At 37.4% G+C, this 23,580-nt stretch overlaps 1 protein-coding gene across 10 annotated transcripts; it reads left to right on the top strand.

Moving 5' to 3' along the window:
* The first annotated feature begins 1,380 nt into the window (after positions 1-1,380).
* On the top strand, positions 1,381-23,488 carry rufy3 (RUN and FYVE domain containing 3). 10 transcript variants are annotated; one of them, XM_073814623.1, is made up of 20 exons: positions 1,381-1,679; positions 4,818-4,877; positions 6,222-6,395; positions 8,118-8,235; positions 8,321-8,422; positions 9,157-9,280; positions 9,433-9,497; positions 9,602-9,667; positions 9,750-9,819; positions 9,953-10,045; positions 10,226-10,309; positions 11,764-11,931; positions 12,127-12,224; positions 18,883-19,002; positions 19,657-19,780; positions 22,028-22,104; positions 22,188-22,212; positions 22,305-22,370; positions 22,610-22,643; positions 22,737-22,873. In XM_073814623.1, exons 1-19 carry the CDS (start codon positions 1,409-1,411, stop codon positions 22,619-22,621), a joined length of 1,917 nt encoding a protein of 638 aa, XP_073670724.1. In that variant the 5' UTR covers positions 1,381-1,408; the 3' UTR covers positions 22,622-22,643; positions 22,737-22,873. The 10 variants fall into 10 exon arrangements, with proteins under 10 accessions (XP_073670724.1, XP_073670723.1, XP_065123268.2 ...); XM_073814622.1 differs by having other exon boundaries at positions 22,188-22,227; XM_065267196.2 differs by lacking the exon at positions 22,610-22,643 and having other exon boundaries at positions 22,737-23,488.
* Positions 23,489-23,580: the final 92 nt, after the last annotated feature.

Genomic DNA, 23,580 nt, shown 5'->3' with positions numbered 1-23,580 from the left:
AATTAAGCTGACGAAACACTAAACAATAAACTTGACAAAAACTTCACAAAGACTTAACTTGACTTGTATATATATTGAAGTATATTTAATGTTATTTTCAATGCTCGAATGTATAGAATAATATATTTAGTATCAGAATTGGAAATATTTAGGATGTTACATCATGTGATGTCATTTCACTGGAACCCAATAGAGGTAAGTTCTTTGGAGCGTTGCTTCAAATCATGAATGATTGTAGCTTTATGATCAATCCTCAGTGACATGTCTATACTATTGATATGCAATGAAACAAAAAGGGTCACCTTGATACAGTGTATGCCAATACAGACAGGATGTCATCAAACAGTTTAGGCAATAAGTAACATATTTAATCATATCCAACAAATGTAACCCAGGGAGGGGGAAAACACACAAAACATAGGATCAGCAGATCACAGATAATTCAATCACATAACAGTGGGCTATTGGAGGTGTCAGAGCTGTAGTGTAACTGCACTGTCAGCATATATAGCACATTGGAATCTTGCATATTGTACATCTTTCTATGAAATTTGATTGCTTTATTCTTTATTTAATAAAGCAAGTTTTGTCTACAGTTACATATGTCTACCTATTAATTTTAAATAGTTATAAAGTATATTTAAAAGTCTATTACTACTAAGGATTTAGAAAAGGTCAAGATAGAACATACAGAAAGTATACGATAATAAAATAATGGAGTCATTTTAATGTTGGTTAAAAATATGGCGATGGCGCCCTCTACTGTTGCATGAAACATTTGCGTATTTGTAAAGAACGGTCAATTCTGTAATAACCTAAATCTAACCTTTTTGTTTTGATTTTACGTTAAGGAAAATTAAATAATACTGATATTACTAAGTGGAAATGTATGCACGGGTCTCCAAATATTGTAATTTACCTCAAACTTTTGTCAGTGTTGCTGCTATATATTCTATAACAATATGATATAAATGTTATGGAAAATTAAAATAATGTATACTGTTAAACACTGTTACAGTTTTTAACAATGCAAATATTTATAGAGATTTTATGTAATTTATGTATTCAGTTCAATATATATCTTAACTCTGCTCTGCTATTAACCGCTGAAGGACAACGTCAAAGTACCGCGAGAGTAAGCCAAAAACTAGGCTTACAAATTGATCTCGCGGTACATATACGTCATAATCTGATGGATTTGCGCATCGCCGCATCATGTCAAATACTGCTAATTTTATTTCTTCATTTCTCGGCTAAGAAAACCTGAGGGAAAGGTGCGGAGTCGTATTATTGTCCAGCATATTCTTAGAGTATATGTGAATATTTTGCTGCATACGAGAGATCCATGTTAAAACAATGAGCCCAGAGGTGTGTTAACGCAGAGTGGTCACATGAATGTGAACTGAAGATGGCGGATCACAGCTCAGCCGCATCGGAGCACCAGATTGCTGAAGTTACTGAAACTTTGGTTTCCTCTAATGAATTCCTTAGACCCCAAATGAGTAAAAACGATGGACATATAGCAAATAGCCCGGAGGATTCGCTTTCTCCGGCCTCGGTCATTTACTTTAAGGAGGCGCTAACTTATAACTCAAGTATACAGTTTTCAAAAACAAGCTCTTCATCCACCGCACCAGTTCGCTATGATTTCCAGATTGAGAAGACCAAGAAAACGAGAAGTGAGTATATGATATGATCGTTTATTCATTTCTTTATTTACTGTCGTAGTGTTTGCTTTCATGAGCATTTAGTAATATTTCAGCTCAAACCTGTCCAGCATTTCTCCCTCCCTTGTTTCAATGTCAACAACATTGCAAACTGACAGGTAACGTTACGGTGTTTACGCACGTTTGCTATGTGCGGAACAGTCGCTGTTTTATAAAGTAAGCGTTTTCTCTTGAATGTATGAATTTAGACTCGCATGCTGAGTATTTATAAATAGTTATGCATCTGTGTTAGCTGGGATGTTGACACTAATGTTGAAATACTTCCGTTTTGGCTGTAGTGTGGACAGTATCAGATGTTAAATTGTACCATATGGCTGTGTAACAATATCTAGTGAGCTGACTACCTAGACAGCATGTTAGGCATCATAAACATAGCACATGTTATGCTAAAAATATGTTAGCTTTTCAAAGAAGATAGGTCAGCAGATTTTGAAAAACAAACTTATGTTTTTAATCGTTTGTAGTATTACAGTCATGTTATAGTAATTTTCAATCTATTTTACAGTTTACAGAAATAAGGATGTTTCACACAATGTGTTCATTCATTCACTGTTTTTTTTGTTTTGCATAAGTGCCCTAAGAGTTAATAGATCTACGAACATACACTGAGGATCAAATAATATTTTGATATGTTTCACACTTTTTTTAACAACACCAAACCACATAATAAAATTCCCAAATATTTTCTTCCATAATTTGAAACGCTGTGCAAAGGTTGATACATTGGGAAGTGTCTTTTGCATCGTCAGCAAAATGCATAGTGGACAAAACATTTTCTTCAATACATTAATGCTTTATCAGCAGCACTGATCTGAATCAAGTCTCGATTAGTAAGGCCTTCATCCTTCTCTTGTGGATCATGACAACAGCTCCCCTACCTTCGCAGTCCCCTCGGGTGCTGTGCTCTCCTTACTCCCACCATCTGCGCACGTGAATCCCATAATCATCCTCAGCATCACGGCAGCCATCTTGGTCAACACCCTCCCATTTGCAGTGTGTGCAGCCAATCCAACGAATGCAAGCGGGGGCTGTGAGGGAGGGAGTCGGAGAGAAAGAGACATCTCTGATTGTAGCCCAGCTCACACAGCATCTCAATCCCCTGGCTGTGCTGAGCCAAAGACCAGGGAAGCCTTTTATTCTCACACCGGATTTTAGCTGTCATTGCTTGTTCACCAGACGACGCTGTTGAGCTCCAGAAGAAGAATAGCATCCTTTCTGTCAAATTTTCCGTGGACTGCTGTTTGATATTTACTGCTCTTCCCTTGCCTACTTCTTTGTTTTCCTTCCTCCTTTGCACCAGTGAAGACTGTTGGTTGGACTGGATTTTTCTGGGAATTCTTTCTATCCCCTATTGGTGTTTTGCACTGCGCCTGTCTGCTTGCTGAGGGCCGCCATCGTGGTTGTTATTGTCGTCGCAGCTATCAGCTGAGTCACCATGTCTGATCTGACGCCCCAGAGCGAGGTCCCCACCCCCACTACTGACAAAATCACACAGGCTGCCAGAGAGACCATCTACCTGTGCAACTTCCGTGTGTCGGTGGACGGGGAATGGCTGTGCCTGCGTGAGCTTAACGACATCTCGCTCACCCCCGATCCTGAGCCGGCTCACGAAGGTAGGCGAGCGCAGCATCACTAGGCCTCCTGGCTCTTATACCATACTGGGCGGTGCTGGCCCAGCCTACCACCATCATGCTCCCAGCGTTCCTGCAGGCTTGTTTGGAAATGTAGTTTTTATGGAGCAGTTTGTTGTTGCATTAAACAAATTAAGTGAGAATTTAAATTGATACCCATTTGGTTTTGACAGATTATCTTTATTGAAACTATAAATATTATTGTACGAATGTTTTGATAACCTAAGCATCAACTTTTAAATAATACCAAATACCAATACCAAATTTTAAATAATATGAGAAATGTGCTTTCTAATGTGCAGTGATTTTTTTTTCAGATTTTTATTAATAATTAATTTTTAACCAATGTAATGCAATTTAATGGCAAATTGTTTTTTCCTTTGGATTTTATTTATTCAGTAATTTTAAAGAAGAAAGTATGGAATAAATTATTTATTAAAATCAGAGCTATGTTCTGCAAACCCTGCCATTACTGTAGTAGAGCAAGTGTTTATTGTACCAAATGTAAGGTGTAGTATTCTGGGATAAACAATTATGTGGAGACGGTACTGTTACACAGGAGAGGGTCTAAAATGTCTTGGAAAGATTGATCACTGACAGCAATGAGAAGTGATCAGGCGCCACATGGACAACATGGCCTGCACTGTTTTGAGACATTTGTAGACTTAAGCATTTGTTTCAAAAGGATTTTCTTTTGTTTCCCATACTACATTACCTTTAGAGCTGTAAAAAAAGCCCTCTCACGTGTGGTAAACTGACTGTATACCGTATATTTACTTAGAGATCTCTTCATGATGTACTTTGGTGATGTTTTACATGGAATATCGATCAGTATTACGAAGCAGATGTTTTGCCTTGCATCCCCATTTACTATGGTATAGTACGTAATAGTCTGATTCACTGCATGCAAATGTTTTTTGTAAGGTGTTTGGTCTGCACTGCCTCATAAAGTGTCATTTATGATTTGATTTTTTTCACAGCCAAGCCACAAAAAAAATGTTAAAGCTAAGTTATAAATTAATTTGTGCATATGAGTAATATTTACAACTTAAGGACTGCTGTTGCTAGCACTCTTTCCTAAGGTAATTCTGTTAGACAAAGTTTAGATAAGTTGCCATTTGAGACTTGCAGAACAAACAGAGTAATGTAAAAATATGCTGCTTTGTCTTGAATGTATGAATGGCTGATTCGCCACATATATTTTTTGATTCACGATTTTTGACACATTTGAACAGCTTTAATGACCATCAACGCTCAAGTTGCTATTATTCCCAACTATCACAGAGAAAGGCATTGCGGCAATTGTATGACAGTGTGCTAGAGCTTAAACGGACCGTAACACCAAAATATTCCAAAACATGATGTATTCCCTTTTGTTATTGCTTTGGTTTACTCCCATGGTGTGCATGACCCAATCCTCTTCTGCTTTGTTTTCTGTTTTCCATTACCTTTTGCAAAGACTCATGGGAGGATTTCACAGATTTGGTGGAGCAAATGCAAATGCTTGATGAGTTTAAAGGTGCGTATGGTGGCTTCACTCTCCCCAGTCCACCTCATCCTCGCCTCGGGCACCATGCTAAAACTGCAGAAGGGGTGGTCGTGCTGAACAACCTCCCTGAACGGCACATTAGCACCACAGCTATACTTTAGCCCTTAGCCTTGTTTGCATCTCTTTTTCTGTCTCTTTTAATGTTTTATTTCCCTTTCTGTTTCTGTTAATGATTTTCTTTTTCTCTTGCAAAATGTCTTTGTATACCCATTTGACTGGATTGCTCTTGGATGGCCTGTTTTGTCCACCCCCCACTGGCTGTCTGAATGCTGCATCCCATTCAGTTGCTGATTTGGCTTTTTTATTGCATGATGTTAGCAGCATTTCATGCTAGCAGTTTATAGTTATTCAGGTGTAAGATATAAGATATACTCTGATTGCCATTAGACGTTTATAATAAATTATATCTTATAATGTAAGTTGTTTATTATGAATTGTATCTTTTTCTTAAATAATGCTAAAACAGTCTTTGTGACATAATCAACCTTAGCATAGGCGTGGAGCTAGCTACATTTACACCATAAGAACACATTTTGGTTCCCCAAGAACCTTTTGTGCAACAGAAGGTCTGGATGTTGAAGGTTCTTACGAAACCATACAACCTAACAAAGACAATTTTTGGAAAATTAGTTTTTAAGATGCTCTCTGAGTTTCTATTATTGTGGTTTCATTATCAATACATTATTTCTGTATCAATGACTTTTTAAAATGAACTTTGGTAACAAGACTCTTTAATGGCATAATTTTCACAGTTGCTGTGCTGTCTTGTCCTAGATTGTTTTCTTTGTCTTAATGCCTAAGATGTAAAGTAAAAGATGTTTTTGTGCAGTGAGAATTCACTGAGAATATGAGCTTATTTTACACCGAGTCAGACTACTTTTGGCACTGACCCAAAGTATTTTAAGGGAAACAAAACTAATGTTTGTTATAGTTTGGAGTGAGCTTTCACTATAAAGAGTCACTGCTATTGGCTAACATATTACGGTGAGGTGTAAGAACAGAAACTTTAATTTGGTCATCTTTAACTGATGCATTGTGAGGTTGGTGTGAGTTTTATAATTCTGAAATAAGCCAAAAACTCTCTGCTCTTTGAAATAAAGCTGATGAACATTTTTTTACCAGGTATTACTAGTAGATGAAGAAAGCCATATAGCCTCAGACGATTCAAAGACCTTTTTCCTGATGTATTCACTAAATTCTTCCGGCCAGATCCTCAAATACTGCTTTTTCATTTCGCAAATCTGTAAAATACTGTTGTGAAAAGTCAAAGTGAGAGAATTGTATCATAACTAGAACATTTCTGTTTAACTCTAGATCCAAAAGATCCTATTGCTATCGAGAGGCTTAACCTGATGAACATGGCCAAGCTGAGCATCAAGGGCTTGATAGAGTCTGCATTAAACCTGGGACGCACACTAGACTCCGACTATGCCCCTTTGCAGCAGTTTTTTGTCGTCATGGAGCATTGCCTAAAACATGGGCTTAAAAGTAAGTACAAGGATTTATTGGGTTTATGGGTTACAGCCTGGGTTATAATTTGGCTAGTTTGAAGTGTATTGTTAACCTGTATAAACAACACTGTACCATTATGTGCTGTTTTATAATGCTTAACCCTTTACCTGGCGCAGCCCTTTTTATGTGAGGGGTGGGTAAAAAGGTGATATAACTGTGGCATTTTTTTTTGGTCTAGAAGCCAAATTTTGGTCTTGTTTTAAAGAAGACCTAGTGTTGTAGTTCTCAAGACTACTTTTTAAAGGTCTTGGTCTCGTCTTGGACCCGGCCGCATTTTTTCTCGGTCTCAGACAAAGAGGACTCTGAATTTTATTTCAAGACCGGTCAAGACCACAACTGATGGCACATCATCACAAATTTATTTTTTATCATTCATTTTATGCAGTTTATTCAGGTTTGGCATATGATGTTGGCATTGTTTAAACATTGTTTAAGTTTCTCCCAATGACAATTTTTCTAATTTTATTACTAAAAACACCTGCATTGTATTAATTGAATGGCAAGCCATGGAAAGACAGCTCAGATTAAATGGTTAAGTTGATTTCAGCTCTTTAGTGTTTGTTCACTTTTATTTGCTTATAGACAAAGATAAATTCCCACATATCTGCAATGCCTTTGATTATTTTATCAACTTCTCTGATGGCATACACACACATGCACACACACACACACACACACACACACACACACACACACACACACACACACACACACACACACACACACACACACACACACACACACACACAGACGAGAAGTGCCTAATCATATGCATAATGCAGTGACTTGCACTGGTCTTGGTCTTGACTTGGTCTCGGCCTGTATTGGTCTTGACTTGGTCTCGACCCTTTAAAGTCTTGGTCTTGTCTCGGTCTCGGCCTGTCTTGGTCTTGGTCATAACTTGGTCTCGGTTTAGGTGGTCTTGACTACAACACTAGAAGACTCTTTAAAGTGTCTGGAGGTAAAAATATTAAATATATTTTTATAGCAGTTTTAAATTATTTTAATAAATAAAAATAATGTAATATAGTATTATTTTTACATAAAATAGTCAATTTTGTTGGTTTGCTGTGAGGTTTGCTGCATACTCTTGTCACAAATAAAAAAATTACAGTCACTGCATTATTATTATTATTATTGCTAAAAGGTTTTAAAGCAACACTATGTAGTTTTTTACCTTTAAATAATGTCTCTAAAGTTATTTCAGTGATAGAACAACTTTTAACTGGACAAATTATACTGTTGCTGCAACCTGAGCAGCCTCCTAGCTGCTACAAGCACACTCAGAAAGTGGCGGTGGAGGGTAGAGCACACAGCCCCGCCCCTCCCCCTGCCTGCAGAAGAGTGTCTGATACCAGGCGCTGTTGCACTTTTCAACCACATGGGGGAGCTGTAAGTCATTTTTACATGGAAACTACATAGTGTTGCTTTAAAATATGAAAACTAAATTTTTAGACCTTTCCAACAATATATAGTTTGTCGTGATAGATTAAAATTTATGTGCAAAATATTAAGGCAAACTTGGGTGTCCCGCTTACGGGACAGCGCCGGTTAACTGGTTTAACCTTTGAAAGTTATTGTAAAACTTTACCGTAGTTTAGTTATTGTAGTGAAACCAAATCTTTACCTAATTCTTCGTCATCTGTATCTTTTATTTATTTTCATTTGTTTGTTTTCCTAATATCTTTTGTTGCTAAGGTAAAAAGACATTCCTTGGTCAAAATAAGTCTTTCTGGGGTCCTTTGGAGCTGGTAGAAAAGTTGACCCCGGAGGCTGGGGAGATCACAGCCAGTGTCAAAGACCTTCCTGGACTCAAGTAAGAAAACACTTTTACCTCAATATAGTATTTCTTTCAATTATGTTCTGTTTATGACTCTAAAGCTGTTTTTTTATTATCTCAGAACCCCATTAGGAAGAGGCAGAGCATGGCTTCGCCTTGCTTTGATGCAGAAGAAGCTCTCCGATTATATGAAGACCATCATCAACCGAAAAGACCTTCTCGGGTACTGTTCTTGATATTGCAATTGAGGAGTTCAGATGCAAAATCCTTTAAGTGCGTCTGGCGTTTTCTTGTAAATGAGCATTTTTTTATTATACTCAGGTTTAGTTTTTCGCTTTAATAGCAACAAAAAGGTTATTTGTCAGTAGCTGAAATGCCTTATTTTCTTAAATGTAACAAATTTGACTCTTTCGCTGCAAAATCATCCACTATAAAAAAATCCACTTCTTTTTTTGACAAGACTTGGTAAACAGTTGCAAAATCACTAAGATGCAACAAGAAACATTGAAAATGATGAAAGTCAAAATGTAAAAATGAAGAAACTGAACCACATATAAGAGGTCACTGTGACCCATGTGACTGCAACATTCGGGTTATATCTGATTCATTTACTCACAAGGGACCCAAGTTTCAATGTGAAACACAGTCATTTTGCTACTGTCTTTCTTTCAATTCATCTTCCATGCAATTGAAAGGACTTTGCTGGAAAATCTACATGGCGTTTAACAGATTCTGCCAACAAAGCAGTATTTCTGAATGGCTTGAGGTGGGTGGGGATTTAGCGGATTTGAAGTGAATGTTTTCATGAACGTATAGTACGGGCTGAGAGCATTTAGTTAACATGATTCTCATTTTTGAAAGGAGGTGGTGTTTGGTGGCTTTTGCATCTGAGCTCAATTCTTATCATGGTGCACCATTTTGGAATGATGTTATATTTGCTGCTTTTGTGTTCCTCAGTGAATTCTATGAGTCCAACGCTCTTATGATGGAGGAGGAAGGAGCAGTGATTGCTGGGTTGTTGGTGGGGCTAAATGTCATTGATGCTAACTTGTGTATGAAGGGAGAAGATTTAGACTCACAGGTATCTGTTAGTTACTTTTTACTGCACACTGAGCCAATGAAGGTCCACAAATTTCAATTTAGATTAGCTTTGTAATTTAAAAAGTATTACTAGCCAAAATGAATCTTATTTGTTTTTGTGGGGAAATAAGTTTTCTTCTGGCCTCTCTTTAGGTTGGAGTCATAGATTTTTCCATGTATTTAAAAGATGGAGCTCACAGCAGCAAAAGTACAGAGGGGTGAGTTTATATTTCACGTCCACACTAGACCAGATGTGTTCATTTAGTACAGTTGCACAGGTAAGATTTGAAAGCTTGACAGAATCTGTCTTTTTTGTTTGCAGAGATGGACAGATCACAGCTATTCTTGACCAGAAGAACTACGTGGAAGAACTGAACAGACATTTAAGGTGCGTCCAAATTTACCTTTAGCACACAGGCATGTTCTTGACTAGCTGCATGACTAATCTTCTTGAAATTCCCCCTTCACAGTGCGTCAGTGAATAACCTGCAGGCCAAAGTAGACGCATTGGAAAAATCCAACAGTAAACTTTCAGAGGAAGTGGGTAATATTTATAACTTACAGTAGTATAATTATAAGCACTATCTATGTCCATGTGGTGTAGTGATGTATCAAGTTCATGGGATTTTACGCAGCTCAATCAACTAACTGTGTATTTTCTCATTTCATTTAGCTTGCTGTCGCGAACAACAGGATCATCACCCTGCAGGAGGAACTGGAGAGAGTGAAGGAGGAAAGCTCTTATTTAGTGGAGTCGAGTCGCAAGGTAAACTTTAACCTACAGCAGTGTTATTGAAGTATGGATTGTTTACTCACATTGCAATGACTCAGTCCTTGTTACTAATTTTTTAACAAAACCACAAGATAATGTTGAACTGGGATTTTTTTTGCAGTAGGAGTGGTTGTGCTTTGTGGTCTGATGTTTTGACCTGTGTTCCTCTTAAAGGTATCAAGAGCAGAGGGTACTGCGAATGGTCAAGTACTGGGAGAAACACGCAAACAGCTCAAAGAGGAGACTCAGCTCAGGCTGGTGGGTTAAGGGTCAGACAACACACTGTTTCTGCTAATCGCGTGTTAATCTTGAGTATCTTTAGAGGTGTATTGCATCCCACACATTTCCGAAGAGTCTTCAATTTTATAAAAGACAGAAAAGCTCTGGAAGCCATACCGTGGGCGGAGCGAGTCATAAGCGCGCAACATACACAAAACATTATCCCAGTATCTCTGGATAACTTATGATTCACTGCATGTTCGCGTCATTTACATTATATGCACAGAATGCACTTACGCACCAATTATCAACAAACCACAGACATTTGATGCAGTTTTACTTACCGTCTACGACTCATGATATGGTTGTTTTATCACTGGGATTGCCCCATTTCAATGAAAATCCAGCGTTAAACACACTTGCACAACTTTGCTTCTACTCCAGATAAACAAACTATATCCATTGTTCCCTCAATGCTGGGTTAATTGGGAAGCTGAGCAAGCTTAATTTTCACTCACAAACAACACACTTCTTTTGTGACGTTGATTTTGTTTCGGGTCTTGGTTGGTGTATGCGTGCGCTATTCCCGGTGATGTGCCCATATAAGGACTTCTGCTGTACTTCCTGCACTGCTTACGCAACGATTCAGTAGTCAAAAAAAACTTCTAAAACTTTCCATACAAACCTTGAGGATGTGCATTCGGCACAGAAGTACTCTGTTATACGTCCAAATAGTTATTTGAACTATTGGCCATGTTTAGCATGAGGAATCCAACACTGTGTTAATAAGTCAAAATGCATGAAATAGCCAGCCCTTAAAGGTGCTCTAAGCGAATTGAAGCGTTTTAGACCATAAAACATTTTTTGTTACATACCAGAAACATCTCCTCACTATCTGCTTGCTGCCTGTCCGCTGATCAAACTGTAAAAAAACGCGATCTCTGTAGACAGCCCAGGCTTCACAAACGGCAATATCAACCAGTGGCCAAACCTAGCATCACAAAACAAAACAAAGTATTCCAGCCAATAAACGACAAAAAGGATTTGGGGGTGGGGGTTGGGCGCATTCATGAAAGCACGGAAGGGAGGGGGAGGGGGATGAGTTAGCTACGCTCCGTCTGTTTGAAAACAGTTTCAAACGTCAACAATAACTAACATCTCGCAGATTCGCTTAGAGAGCCTTTAAACATTAATGCCTGTGTTCAGGGGTCTCATGCACCTGTAACTGTAGAGGAGGCACCAGTGGCAGACCAAAACCATTTGAAACTCTTATACAAATATAAGTATTTATTATGTAGTTAAAAGTTATTATTTCATAGTTTATTCAGTCATTTTTCATGTCACCCAAGGTGCAAGTCAGAATGTATTTGTTTAACTTAAAACCATGTTTTTTTCCCAGTTAATCTTTACTTTATATGAAACGTTCAAAACATGTTCTTTCTAAGATAAAGCCTTGATATGCTATATTCATAGAAACTCTTTGTTTTGTGTAGGATGTGGAGAAGGAGCTTGAGGTGCAGATAGGGATGAAGCAGGAGATGGAGTTGTCCATGAAGATGCTGGAGAAAGACATCTGCGAGAAACATGATGCCCTGGTGGAGCTCAGACAGCAGTTGGATGACATGCGTACAATTAATCATGAGCTCTCCGTCAAGTCACAGGTATGAGAGACGCAAGATGCCCTCTGTTATGAGATTTATTTACTGGATGTCTACACAAGTCAAATGCACAGAGATTAAGATTATTAAAAGAATTATTATAAGAATATTAAAACTGCTAGCAAATAGAGTAAAACAGTTTTTTATGCAGCTGATGCAGCATGTTATTGGTTTATTTTTTGTGTGTTTGAATTGTAGAGTACAGAGGCCGGTGCAAAACAAAAGAGTGACATTATCAGCCGCTTGGATGAGAAAACCAACCAGATGGCGAATGTCATTAAACAGCTGGAAAACAGGTGAGATCATCTGACGCTGCACATCATTCATTGTTTACAATAAGGTCCAAAGATCTAAACTAAGGCTACTAATAGAAATACTTTTAAATTGATTTATTAATTGCTGTTTTCAATGTTCTCATTATTAAGTAATGAGCCTAAATTAAGTCTTTATTACTGCACCCTTGTCCTTTAACTCTTTCCCCGCAAGCGTTTTTTTAAAAAGTTGCCAACCAGCGCCAGCATTTTAAATTATTTTCACAAAAGTTTAATGCCTTCCAGAAAATCTTCTTCTTTAAATATATGAACATACAATATATTAAACGAAAAAACTGACTCTTTGTTTTCAGAAAAAAAAGTTTCATTCATCTGTGTTCTCTTTTTATCACATCTCAAATATGGGTAGGCTTCTTCAAAGTATAGAGAAAATTGTTGCACTCCAATTAACTATTTGTTTCTTTAGGAGCGTACAACCAAGAAGGATATGTAGAAATAGGCAAAAAAAAAAGGCTGACCGCACACTGAATCCAAAAAGACTAAGAAGATCTAGAAAGTTAGAAAATCTATTTAAGTGCATAGTGCAAAACTGTGAATTAAAACCAGATAAAAATGTGCAAATGTTTCAGCAGATTGTTGACAAGGGTTTAAGTTTTGTTCCATATAAAGCCACAGACCCCTTTGTCTCAAAGATTGAACTTTTCAATTTTTTTCGGACATTAAGACTCAAATGTTTATAAAAAAATGTTCATGCAGACCAAACATATGTAAATGTGTATAATGCTGGAGCCAAATTTAAACCTACCAGTACTTTTTGTCCATCTGTATCTAATTCATCTATCTATACATTTTGTAGGCTAGTGGAAAGGGATGTGACTAGTTTATTTGAGCAGTCATCCTCATCTCAGAACAAAAAGTCCAATTTGACACAGTCTGAAAAAGAGGCTCTTGACAGATTGTGTCGAATATAAAGGAGGTAAAAGAGGGGGTTTGGTGATCTTGCCCTGAGGGCTTTATAATCAGGAGGCTCTTCGTCAATTAGAAAATTCCTGCTACTATCAAGTTTTACCATCAGATCCAACAGCCCAGTTTCAGAGAGAGATTGAGATGTTTCTTCAGGAAGCACATGCTCAGTCATTGTCAAGGCCGCCTTAATGGGCTTACCTGGGCTGAAGCCCAGGGGCCTCCCAAGTTCAGGGGCCTCCCATATTCACGTTCATGATGAGCTGAAAATGTCATATTGTTTTGTAACTTGTTAGGTTTTCTGTCATTGAGTGCGTTTACATGCACAGTCTTACGCCGATTATGCTTAATAAACTGATAACACGTGGGGTCATGTAAACGCGTAAAACTGTTTTCTTTAACCGGGGAAAGCTCATAAACCGCGTAAGCAAAAACCGATCGGCACAGGTAGTTTTTTGCTCATTACGCCGATTTCGCGTGGCATGTAAACACCTTAACCGGCTTTCTCACGGTTTTGTCCATGTGCGCATGTCTCCGAGTATGAAAGATAAACGTCACACGTGGAAGTAAGCGCAAAGTAACGCATAAAAGTCTCCGCTCGACAAAAGCAGTTGGCAGAGAAACTGTTAAAATAGAAGCTCATGTTACATTTACAGGTTCTGCACACACAAGAAGAGATACAACAGTACAGCTTGAGACAGATATGCCGTTTACTTTTTGAACGACTATTGTGTACTATAGGTGGTGACGTCACTGCCTGCGAGAAAACTGTTAAGTCTTCAAGTCCCATGTAAACGCATTTGTCTGCATAGCCGGCTTATTGATTTGCATGTAAACGCATGAAAACAGTTTTCTGTAATAAGCAGATTTTTGATAGTTATCCGCAGGGCCGGAGTGGGGCCACTTTTCAGCCCGGGAGTTTCAGGCCCAAGACCGGCCCACTTTTTCCATAGTGTTATTCCAAATTAGCACTTTTTTCAAATTGGATAAATAAAGCAACAGTTCAGCTCTTACTATAGTTTTTATTAATATCATGGTTCAACAAATAAGGTAAAAGTTAAATAATATTTCACTTAAGATAAGAAGTTAACAAAAATATTCCTCTACACTCTAAAAAAGGCTGGGTTACCCATAATATTAAATTAAAAATTACCCCATGCTGGGTTAAAAATAACCCAATGTTGGGTTGTTGTTATGAAACCATGAATTATAATAACCCAACAGGTGGGTTAAAAAATATATAAAATATATAAATAACCCAGCCCTTTTTAGAGTGTATTCCACAAGGAAAGGTTGATAAATTATTAGCATTGCTAATGCTATGAGGCCGATGATTAATGCAAATAGAAATATAAAAGTCCTAATTAAAAAAGAAAACAATTTGACAAAAATATTGAATACAATATTGGTTAAATAGCAGAACAAGTGATTTATAAGCTTTTTTAGGCTGGTCATTTTTGACTGGGAAAACAAAAGGTGTTATAGGGTTCTGAACATAACCTGAGGGTTAAATAACTTTAATTCATATTGTTTATTCATGGCCTCCTCATTTTCAGCGGGGGACTGCTCAGAAGCTGCTTGCATAATATTTGCAAAGTCTATGAATCGCCATGATGTATAAACAAAAGGGTAATATTTTAACAAAAAAAATTTGGCTTGTAAATAGTTTTACAACGGTATTAGCCGATTAATTACGTTGCTAATGCTAATCATTACTAGGCTTATTTCTCTTTAAGTTACCTGTTGTCACTTTTGTTTGTCCTCTTGAAAATAAATCTGTAAGTTTGGCACATTTGGCAGCATCCTCCTCCAATGATTTTTTTCTTCAACCTGTTTTTTACGCCCTCCTCCTCTCAGACGCGTATTGTTACGGTAGGGCCGCCCAGCCTACCGGAGAAAAGTTTTCTTGGACCGAACCAACTCTATGGGAGGAGAGGGGAAAACTCCCTCACATGGTACAACCCATGCAGAGGCTGCGCGCTGCAGTATCAATGCTAAACGTGTGAAGTTTCATTTAAGAGAACATAGACTCACTAACGTGACAAATGTAAAAAAAAAAAAAAACTCGACCGGCCCAAAAATGAAGCGGCCCACCGGGAATTCTCCCGGTTCTCCCGATTACCCACCCCGGGCCTGGTTATCCGTTTATTCTGTGCATGTAAACGTACTCACTCACTCTAATTGCACGTTCCATGGCTGCTGATTGGTCCGTGGTAACTTACCGTGAAATAAAATATCAGACGTAACGGATTTTCCGCGTAGCCTAATGCAATTAAGTGCGCGTTGTCAACTTGGCATTCCTGCATGTTAGACTGAGTGTGAGAGAGAAACGGGAAATAATCCATCAACAAATGAAAGAGTAATTTCGGAAATTTCATAATAAGCACTAGTGAGGTGCAGGTCTCTCTCTCTTTCGCGCTCGCTCTCTCTGTGCTCGTGGAGCTGAGTTTCTGGCATGCAGAAGTCTCTCTAAACGTGCGCAAGAAACTGTGCCGCCAAATAAAGAAAGGAGTTCCCGCACATAATGCTGTTAGTTGTTATAAAGTTTAAGTTTACTCGCGTTTATATCAGTGACGCGTGCGCACCTGGAGCGATGTAGTTTGACGCGAAGTTAGCTCACAGTAAATACATCTGTTGGTTTAGAAAGACGAGAAAGAGACGCAACGGTAAAGGTGCAAGTCTAAGAAAGAAAAGAGCGACAAGACCATCTCAAATGATCATCCCCTGATAGCACCATTATAATCTCCTTATCTAAAGATCTTATATACAGGTATGTTCCCTGTCTGTCTTGTGCATATTCATACTTGTTCGTTTTACATGCGTATGCATAAATACTTAATACAATGCATACTATTTCTTCAATAGCCTACAAAATAAATAACAAACAAGATTCTGTCTATAAAGACTTATCTTTTGTTATCATTAATGCATTTAACAAGATTCTGTCTATAAAGACTTCTCTTTTGTTAACATTAATGCATTTTCACTTTAAAACTAACTTTACTTCTAATATTGTTAAAACTGTGGTTAGCATTTAGTTAGTGAGTGGGAGTTTTCTGCAATTTTGTATATTCCAAAAACTATATAAATATAAAGCTTATAAACATATATACTTTCACACATTTTGGTTTTATTTTCCCCACAAGTTGCTGTGTTTGGTTCTTAAATAAAGTGTCTTGAGTTTATGCTCAAGTGGGCTCAGTGATATGTTAATAATGATATTATGGTGTTTTCTGGGTCAAAGAGGGAAAACTCACTGTTGTATGTCTTGAAAGAAACTAATGCATTTTGTGATGTAGATTACCTAGATATTACACTTTTTTTATTAAATGAGACTATAAATTGAGGGTATGGGGGGCCTCTAAAACCTCTCAGCCCCAGGGCCTCACATTAGGTTAAGGCGGCCCTGGTCATTGTTCTCTGATAAAGAGTTGCAATACTTGTTCAATCGTTCTCCAAGTAGGCCAGTTTTCTACATTCTGCCTAAGGGACATAAAAGCTTGACTAATCCACCAGGACGACCTACAGTATAGTAGCCGGTCTCACTGAACCACTCTCAAATTTTGTTGATTTTGTTCTGAGACCATTAGTCACATCCCTTCCCAGTTATCTTAGAGATACAACAGATTTCCTCCAGTGTTTATCAACTATTCATAATGTTGAACAGGATGTAATACTTGCTACTATGGATGTGACTTCACTATGTACTAACATTCCACATCATGAAGGTCTATTGGCCTTAAAACATTTCCTTAATTCACGTGTTGAAGATGATGGCCTTCCATCCAAATTCGTAAATGAAATGGCTGAAATTGTTCTCACCAAAAATTATTTCCTATTTGAAAACCAGTATTATTTACAGATCTCTGGTTTTAATTCACATTTTTGCACTATGCACTTTTGTACTTTCTAGACCTTCTTAGTCTTTTTTGGATTCAGTGTGCGGTCAGTAATTTTTTCTGCCTCATTCTAGGTTTCTTCAAAAACACCAAATTTTAGGCAAAAAGCTGAGATAATTGCGTTTTTGTCGAGGACTTTTGATGGAAATCAGATTCAGAGCGACCCTCAAAACATACACGGACATACAGCTGTTTGCCCTAGGGCGATATTTCCGGGTTTTATAAGTTGCAGTATTACGAATAGCCAGAAATACTTGCCATTGGCCAGGAAGCGTTTTCTCTTAATTGACGCGTTAACTCGTCAATGGCTGGGAAAGAGTTAATAATTAGCTTTATTTGAGCAAATTCCAATTCATTGTATTTATTTTCAGGTGTAAATTTGATTTTAAATTCCAGATAATAATTTTTCTTTATTGTATACAACAAAAAAATCTGAGAGCTTGCAGGACAGGTTCACTATTTGTCAATCCTCAGAAATGATGCTTCTTTCCATAGGTGACAATAATCTATACCTACAATAACTTCTCTCCTCATTTCTGTCTTCTGTCAATCATTTCTTTGGTCTTTTTTCTTCATTTGATTTTTCTCCCATGTTCATTTTCTTCTGTTTCTACTCGTTGTGCCCTGACCAGTGAGAAAGACATGGCCAAACAGGCACGAAACTTGAGCACAACCGCTGGAAAACTCCTGCAGAGACAGCAATAAAATTATTGCAAACTCCCGGATAGAATCCAAAAATGCCTAAATGGAAAAATAATCAGAAATTTGGTTTAATTTTGCATAACATATATGACTTAGGGTATTTATTTTATTACCGGGTTTCAAATCCATTGCCGTTATTTTGTTATGAACTGAAAACTACGGATTTTGCTTCTGTGTCTCCCCGCATTATCTTTCAATATTGTACAGCTAATTCAGTGCTCCTGTCTCTAGTCTCCCTATGTGTGATTTAGCAGAAGTAAAATGCAGCTGTTTTGGCCGGTCTTACAAATGGTCTGTTCCTAGATCCTTGTGGTTTTGGGTCAGATATGTACATTTTAAGTGAAAATGCTTATCTAATATATCTCTTTCAATACTGTTAAAGAGGGTAGCAGGATGTTGCATCAAGTTGGTTCCTTATCAAAACCATAAACCAGTTCAATACATCATAGGGATACATTCCTAAAAAAAAACGTACAATCGTTTCCTATCTATAAATATGAAAGTATGCAACACCACATTCTTATCATTAGGTTAATTCTCTTTGACCATGTTACAGTTTCAAAACCTTGGACCTGTGTAAGTTTAACGATGTTGAGTGGTTTGATGGATGCTCAAGCTAACTAATTGAGTATGATGTTTAAAAGCATATTCAGGAGGTTATGTTAGCTATTTTTGCAAGAAATGATGTTGAGTGCAAGATTGCGTGCCTGAATTATTTTCAAAGCTTAATGTTAGCTTAAATGAATCCTGAATTTGACACACTGGGAGTTGATACCAAATGTCAAAACTCTGAAAAGTTGTTTGTAAAAGAATTTGATATCACGCTTTACAAATTCTACAAACGTTTGGATGATGAAATTCAAATTGTAAGCGAACTGAAGTGTATGTAAACATAACGTAGATGTGAACTGTAGTAAACCTAGCTTAATAAAAAACAAATCAGACACTTGTCAGACTGCTTTGCTTTTTTATCGTTAGCCGAATGCATCCTCCTGTCTTCTCCACCTGTCCTTTACGTTCTTCAGTTTTACAGTATTCCTTATTGTTTAATTCATTATCATTTTGCATGGCTTTTAGTTTTCATTTCACCTCATTAAGTTAATGTGGCCCAACTTCAGATGTAAGAAGGCAGAACGAGAGCGAGACCTGGCGGATGAGGCTAATAGACTCTTCAAGCAGGAGTTCGGGGACAAGATTGAAAGTCTGCAGCAAGAGGTGGAACAGTTACGAAAGCAAAGGTACCCTGGCATGACAATACATCGATTAGTTGACTGAAATGTTTCAGATGACCTATAGAGGCTGTCAGATGGCTGATGTAATGCAAAACGATACTGTACAGTATATTTAGGACAAATGAAATCCATATAAAATAAAATGAAACACTTTTATTCTTTGACAGTTTTGTCAAAATCTTCTAAAGAAATGATAATTAAACCCCGTATTTTGTCCCAGGTCTTTGACTTTCTGAATCCTATAACTGAAATAGTTAAAAAGTGTGTTGGTATATCGGGTAGCCTAGAACTAGGCCTTAGTTGTAGTAGGACATTTAAGTAGTTTTTGCAAATATACTGTGCCTTAAATAGGTAAAATACTGATGTGCATGCATATTGAGACAAAACAATGGGACTAAAATATGTTGGTGTGTAAATATGTAAGATATGTCAGTGCAAAATGTTTTTAGATTAAAGCAACTCAAACATGCAATTTAGGCTGGGACTAGGATTGTTTAGTGTTGAGGGTGAGATTGGGTTATAACTTTGTCGCCTAACTTTGCAAAATTAGAATGTACAACGATTGTAATGTCACAGATAATGATGGGGTAATATACCTCAAACATAATCTCACTGTGTTTTAGTATCAACAAGCCATTCTCTATTCTTTATGTGCCATAGATCAGTTATGGAGCAGGAGCTGAGGAAATGGAGAGAGCATCACAGCAACCACAGTCCTGAAGTTTTGTTAGGAAAGACCCCACCACAGAACGATATGAGGCAACACGTAGAAGAGATCAAAAAGGTGAAAGTTGCTTTGTGATTTCTATGTCATTCCCCTTGGTGTTTCTTTGTCTTGTGTTTGTTGATCTTATACAGGTGCTGGTTAGAATATCATAAAAAAGTTGATTTATTTCACTAATTCCATTCAAAAAGTGATACCTGTTTATTGTTTTCATTCATTATACACAGACTGATATATTTAAAATGTTTTTTTTTTTTTTAATTGTGATAACTGTAACTGACAACTAAGGAAAATCCCAAATCAGTATCTCAGAAAATTAGAATATTACTTTATGACCAATACAAAGAAAATATTTTTTTGAAATGTTGGCCAACTTGAAAATTATGATCATGTACAGCACTCAATATTTAGTTGGGGCTCCTTTTGCCTGAATTACACCAACAATGCGGCTTGGCATGAAGTCGATCAGTCTGTGGCACTGTTCAGGTGTAATGGGAGCCCAGGTTGCCCTGATAGTGGCCTTCAGCTCTTCTGAATGGTTGGGTCTGGCATATCGCATCTTCCTCTTCACAATACCCCTATGGGGTTAAGGTCAGACTGGCAAATTAAGAACAGAGATACCATGGTCCTTAAACCAGGTACTGGTAGCTTTGGCACTGTGTGCATGTGTCAAGTCCTGTTGGAAAATGAAATCTGCATTTCCATAAAGTTGGTCATCAGCAGGAAGCATGAAGTGTTAACCTTGGACCTCAAAAAACACAGTGGACCAACACCACCAGATGACATGGCACCCCAAACCATCACTGACTGTGGAAACTTTACTCTGGACCTCAAGCAACGTGGATTATGTGTCTCTTCCTCCAGACTCTGGGACCTTGATTTCCAATGGAAATTTACATTTAGTCATTTAGCAGACGCTTTTGTCCAAAGGGACTTACAAGTGAGGTAAACAATAGAAGCAATTATAGCAACACAAGAACAGCAATACATAAGTGCACTGGAAATAGTCTCATCAAGTCCAACACAATATACATAGCCAAGGGGTTGTTAGTATTTTTTTTTAAGATAAGTAGAGATAAAGAGAATGGTAAATAGATAAAGAGATAAAGAGAAAGGTAACTAAAGAAAGATAGTAAGTCCGTTGTTAGGAAGTGAGGTAATGGCGGAAGAGATGGGTTTTTAGCCAAGTCTTAAAGAAAGCTACATTGTCAGCAGATCGTGTCACGACTGGCAGATCGTTCCACAGTTGTGGAACAGCTCCTGAGAAGGTACGCGCTAGTGATTTTTTCCCTTTTTGAGATGGCACCACAAGCCGTTGCTCGGTGGCAGAGCGCAGGGATCGAGAGGGTACATAAGGCTCTTTAAGTAAGTGAAGGTAAGGGGGTGCTGACCCAGTGGTGGTTTTAAAGGCCAGGAGCAGAGCCTTAAATTTGATGCGAGCTGCTATAGGAAGCCAGTGTAACTTGACAAAGAGAGGAGTGACATGCGCCCTCTTTGGCTCATTGAAGACTACTCTTGCCGCTGCGTTCTGAATCATCTGTAAATTACTTTCATCAGAGAACATAACTTTCATCGGAGAACATAACCGTGAACCACTCAGCAGCAGTCCAGTCCATTTTGAAGGCGAGACGCTTCTGACGCTGTCTGTTGTTTAAGAGTGGCTTTACACAGCTGAAACTCATATCTTGCATACATCTGTGCGTAGTGGTTCTTGAAGCACTGACTTATGCTGCAGTCTACTCTTTGTGAAACTCCCCCACATTTTTAAACGGGGTTTTGTTTCACAATACTCTCCAAGGTGCGGTTATCCCTATTGCTTGTACACTTTTTTTTCTACCACATCTTTTCCTTCCCTTCGCATTTCTATTAATCTGCTTGAACACAGAGCTATGTGAACAGGCAGTCTCTTTTGCAATGACCCTTTGTGTCTTGTCCTCCTTGTGCAAGGTGTCAATGGTCGTCTTTTGGACAACTGTCAAGTCTTCCCCAAAATGGTGTAGCCTACAGAACTAGACTTAGTGTGGCACCAGGTGTCTTCCATATTGAACCTTTTCACAATATTCAATTTTTCTGAGACACTGAATGTCGGATTTTCCTTAGTTCCCAGTTAGAATATTCAAAATGAAAAGAAATTAACATTTGAAATATATCAGTCCGTATGTAATGAATGAATATAATATACAAGTTTCACTTTTTGAATGGAATTAGTAAAATAAATAAACTTTTTGATGATATTCTAATTATATGACCACCACCTGTATATGCAGTTTACTGTTTTCTGAAATTCAGTATTTTTGATTTGTTTAGGAGTTAGAAAGTGTCAGAAAAGAAAATGACACACTACGCACTGTGATCGAGGAAAAGTCAAGTCTTGGTTCAAGTCTGTAAGTCTGAAACAAGCATGAAACTATTTCTATTCATCTTGTCCAAAATTAATTTCAATATATTGTTTTATTTGTTTTCTCAGGACGCTGTCACATGATGACGAACAGGTGCTACATTTACCTGTCAGTTATCTTTTTCTATTTACATTTTAATATTGACCAAATGTTTAATTAATGACTGTCATTTTTTGGTATTGTAGGATCCAGACATAGAACCATCAATCTGCTCTTTGTGTGAAAACCAGAACTCCTTGACCATACCCAAGGTACCAAAGCAAACCAAGCCTTAGCAGAATTTAAACAATGATTATGTTAATATGCCTTGTAAGTGTGTGCAATATAACAGTATGCTTTCTTATAATGGTATGTTTAATCTGAATGACTAAAACAGAACCTAAGCTCAATCTGTAAGTTCAGTGGAAAATCTAAGAGTGCTAATGAAACTGCTTTTTGTTAATATATTCTATTGAATATTTCTTTATTTGTTATAAAACTTTTCATCCAGGTTAAAATTTAAGTTAAAACCCCAGAGTTTTAAGGTGATGTTGGACTTTGTATTTTACTAAATACTCAAGCAATGTTGATGTCCTTGAGATGCATACAAAACTGTCTTGTTTCTAAAATAATTTCAGAAGCAATGCAAGAACTGCAGTGGCGTCTTCTGTGAGAACTGCACTGCTAATGAACTTCCTCTGCCTTCCTCCATCAACCCTGAACATGTGTGTGATGTCTGCTACTTGCAGTTACTGCAGCAGTATGCCTCCACCCCACCTTGAGACATCTGAGACCACAGACTGTTCTGTCAGCACCAATAACGGGTTATTAATCTAAAAAAAGTGCAATTCACTATGTATATAATATATAAATACTATATATATACTTTGGATAACAAGTATCAACATCGCAATTATACATTATCTCAATAACTTGTTTTGCATCTAGTGTTTGCCAAAGATGGAATGATTTAAGTAGCTTTGTTTAAAATGCTTTAAAATTGTTTCATGAGAGCATATCAACAGTGAGGAGAAGTGACTGAAGCTGTCCACCAGGTGGATTTATGAAGGTCGTTTGAATTCTCTTCATGTGTAATTCATGTGTTTTTTCAAGTGCCGATGTAACACTCCTGTTGTGATTAAAATTCCTGATATATTTAAACCAAGAGGTTGTAGACAATGTATAATATTTTTTAGCTTGACGCACATATTAAAGATAAAAACATATATATTTTTTCAAAGCTCATAACTGGAAGCTGTGCACAGTTAAGATCATAATTACTCTAAAATAATGTCATTGTGGAAAAAAATGAAAATGAAAGGTAGTTTTATGCTAGCATCTAAACATTTTTATTATGTCATCTGAACAATAAATTTTATTATAATGTGGATTTCCGAGTCTGTTTATTTTTATATAGTTGAGGTGACATTCTGTACTCCATCTAAAACTTTCAAACAGCACGTTGTTCTATAATTGCACCTT

This window comes from Paramisgurnus dabryanus, chromosome 5 (genome assembly GCF_030506205.2).
Source record: "Paramisgurnus dabryanus chromosome 5, PD_genome_1.1, whole genome shotgun sequence".
NCBI lineage: Eukaryota > Metazoa > Chordata > Actinopteri > Cypriniformes > Cobitidae > Paramisgurnus > Paramisgurnus dabryanus.
The sequence above is the reverse complement of the archived record's forward strand: the minus strand, read 5'-3'. Positions and strand labels throughout refer to the sequence as shown.

Coding starts and splice junctions, on each gene's coding strand:
- rufy3 (XM_065267195.2), top strand. CDS start 1,409: ATGGCGGATCACAGCTCAGCCGCATCGGAGCACCAGATTGCTGAAGTT. Junction 10,310..11,763: donor AGGAGACTCAGCTCAGGCTG/GTGGGTTAAGGG, acceptor TGTTTTGTGTAG/GATGTGGAGAAGGAGCTTGA. Junction 19,781..22,027: donor ACGTAGAAGAGATCAAAAAG/GTGAAAGTTGCT, acceptor TGATTTGTTTAG/GAGTTAGAAAGTGTCAGAAA.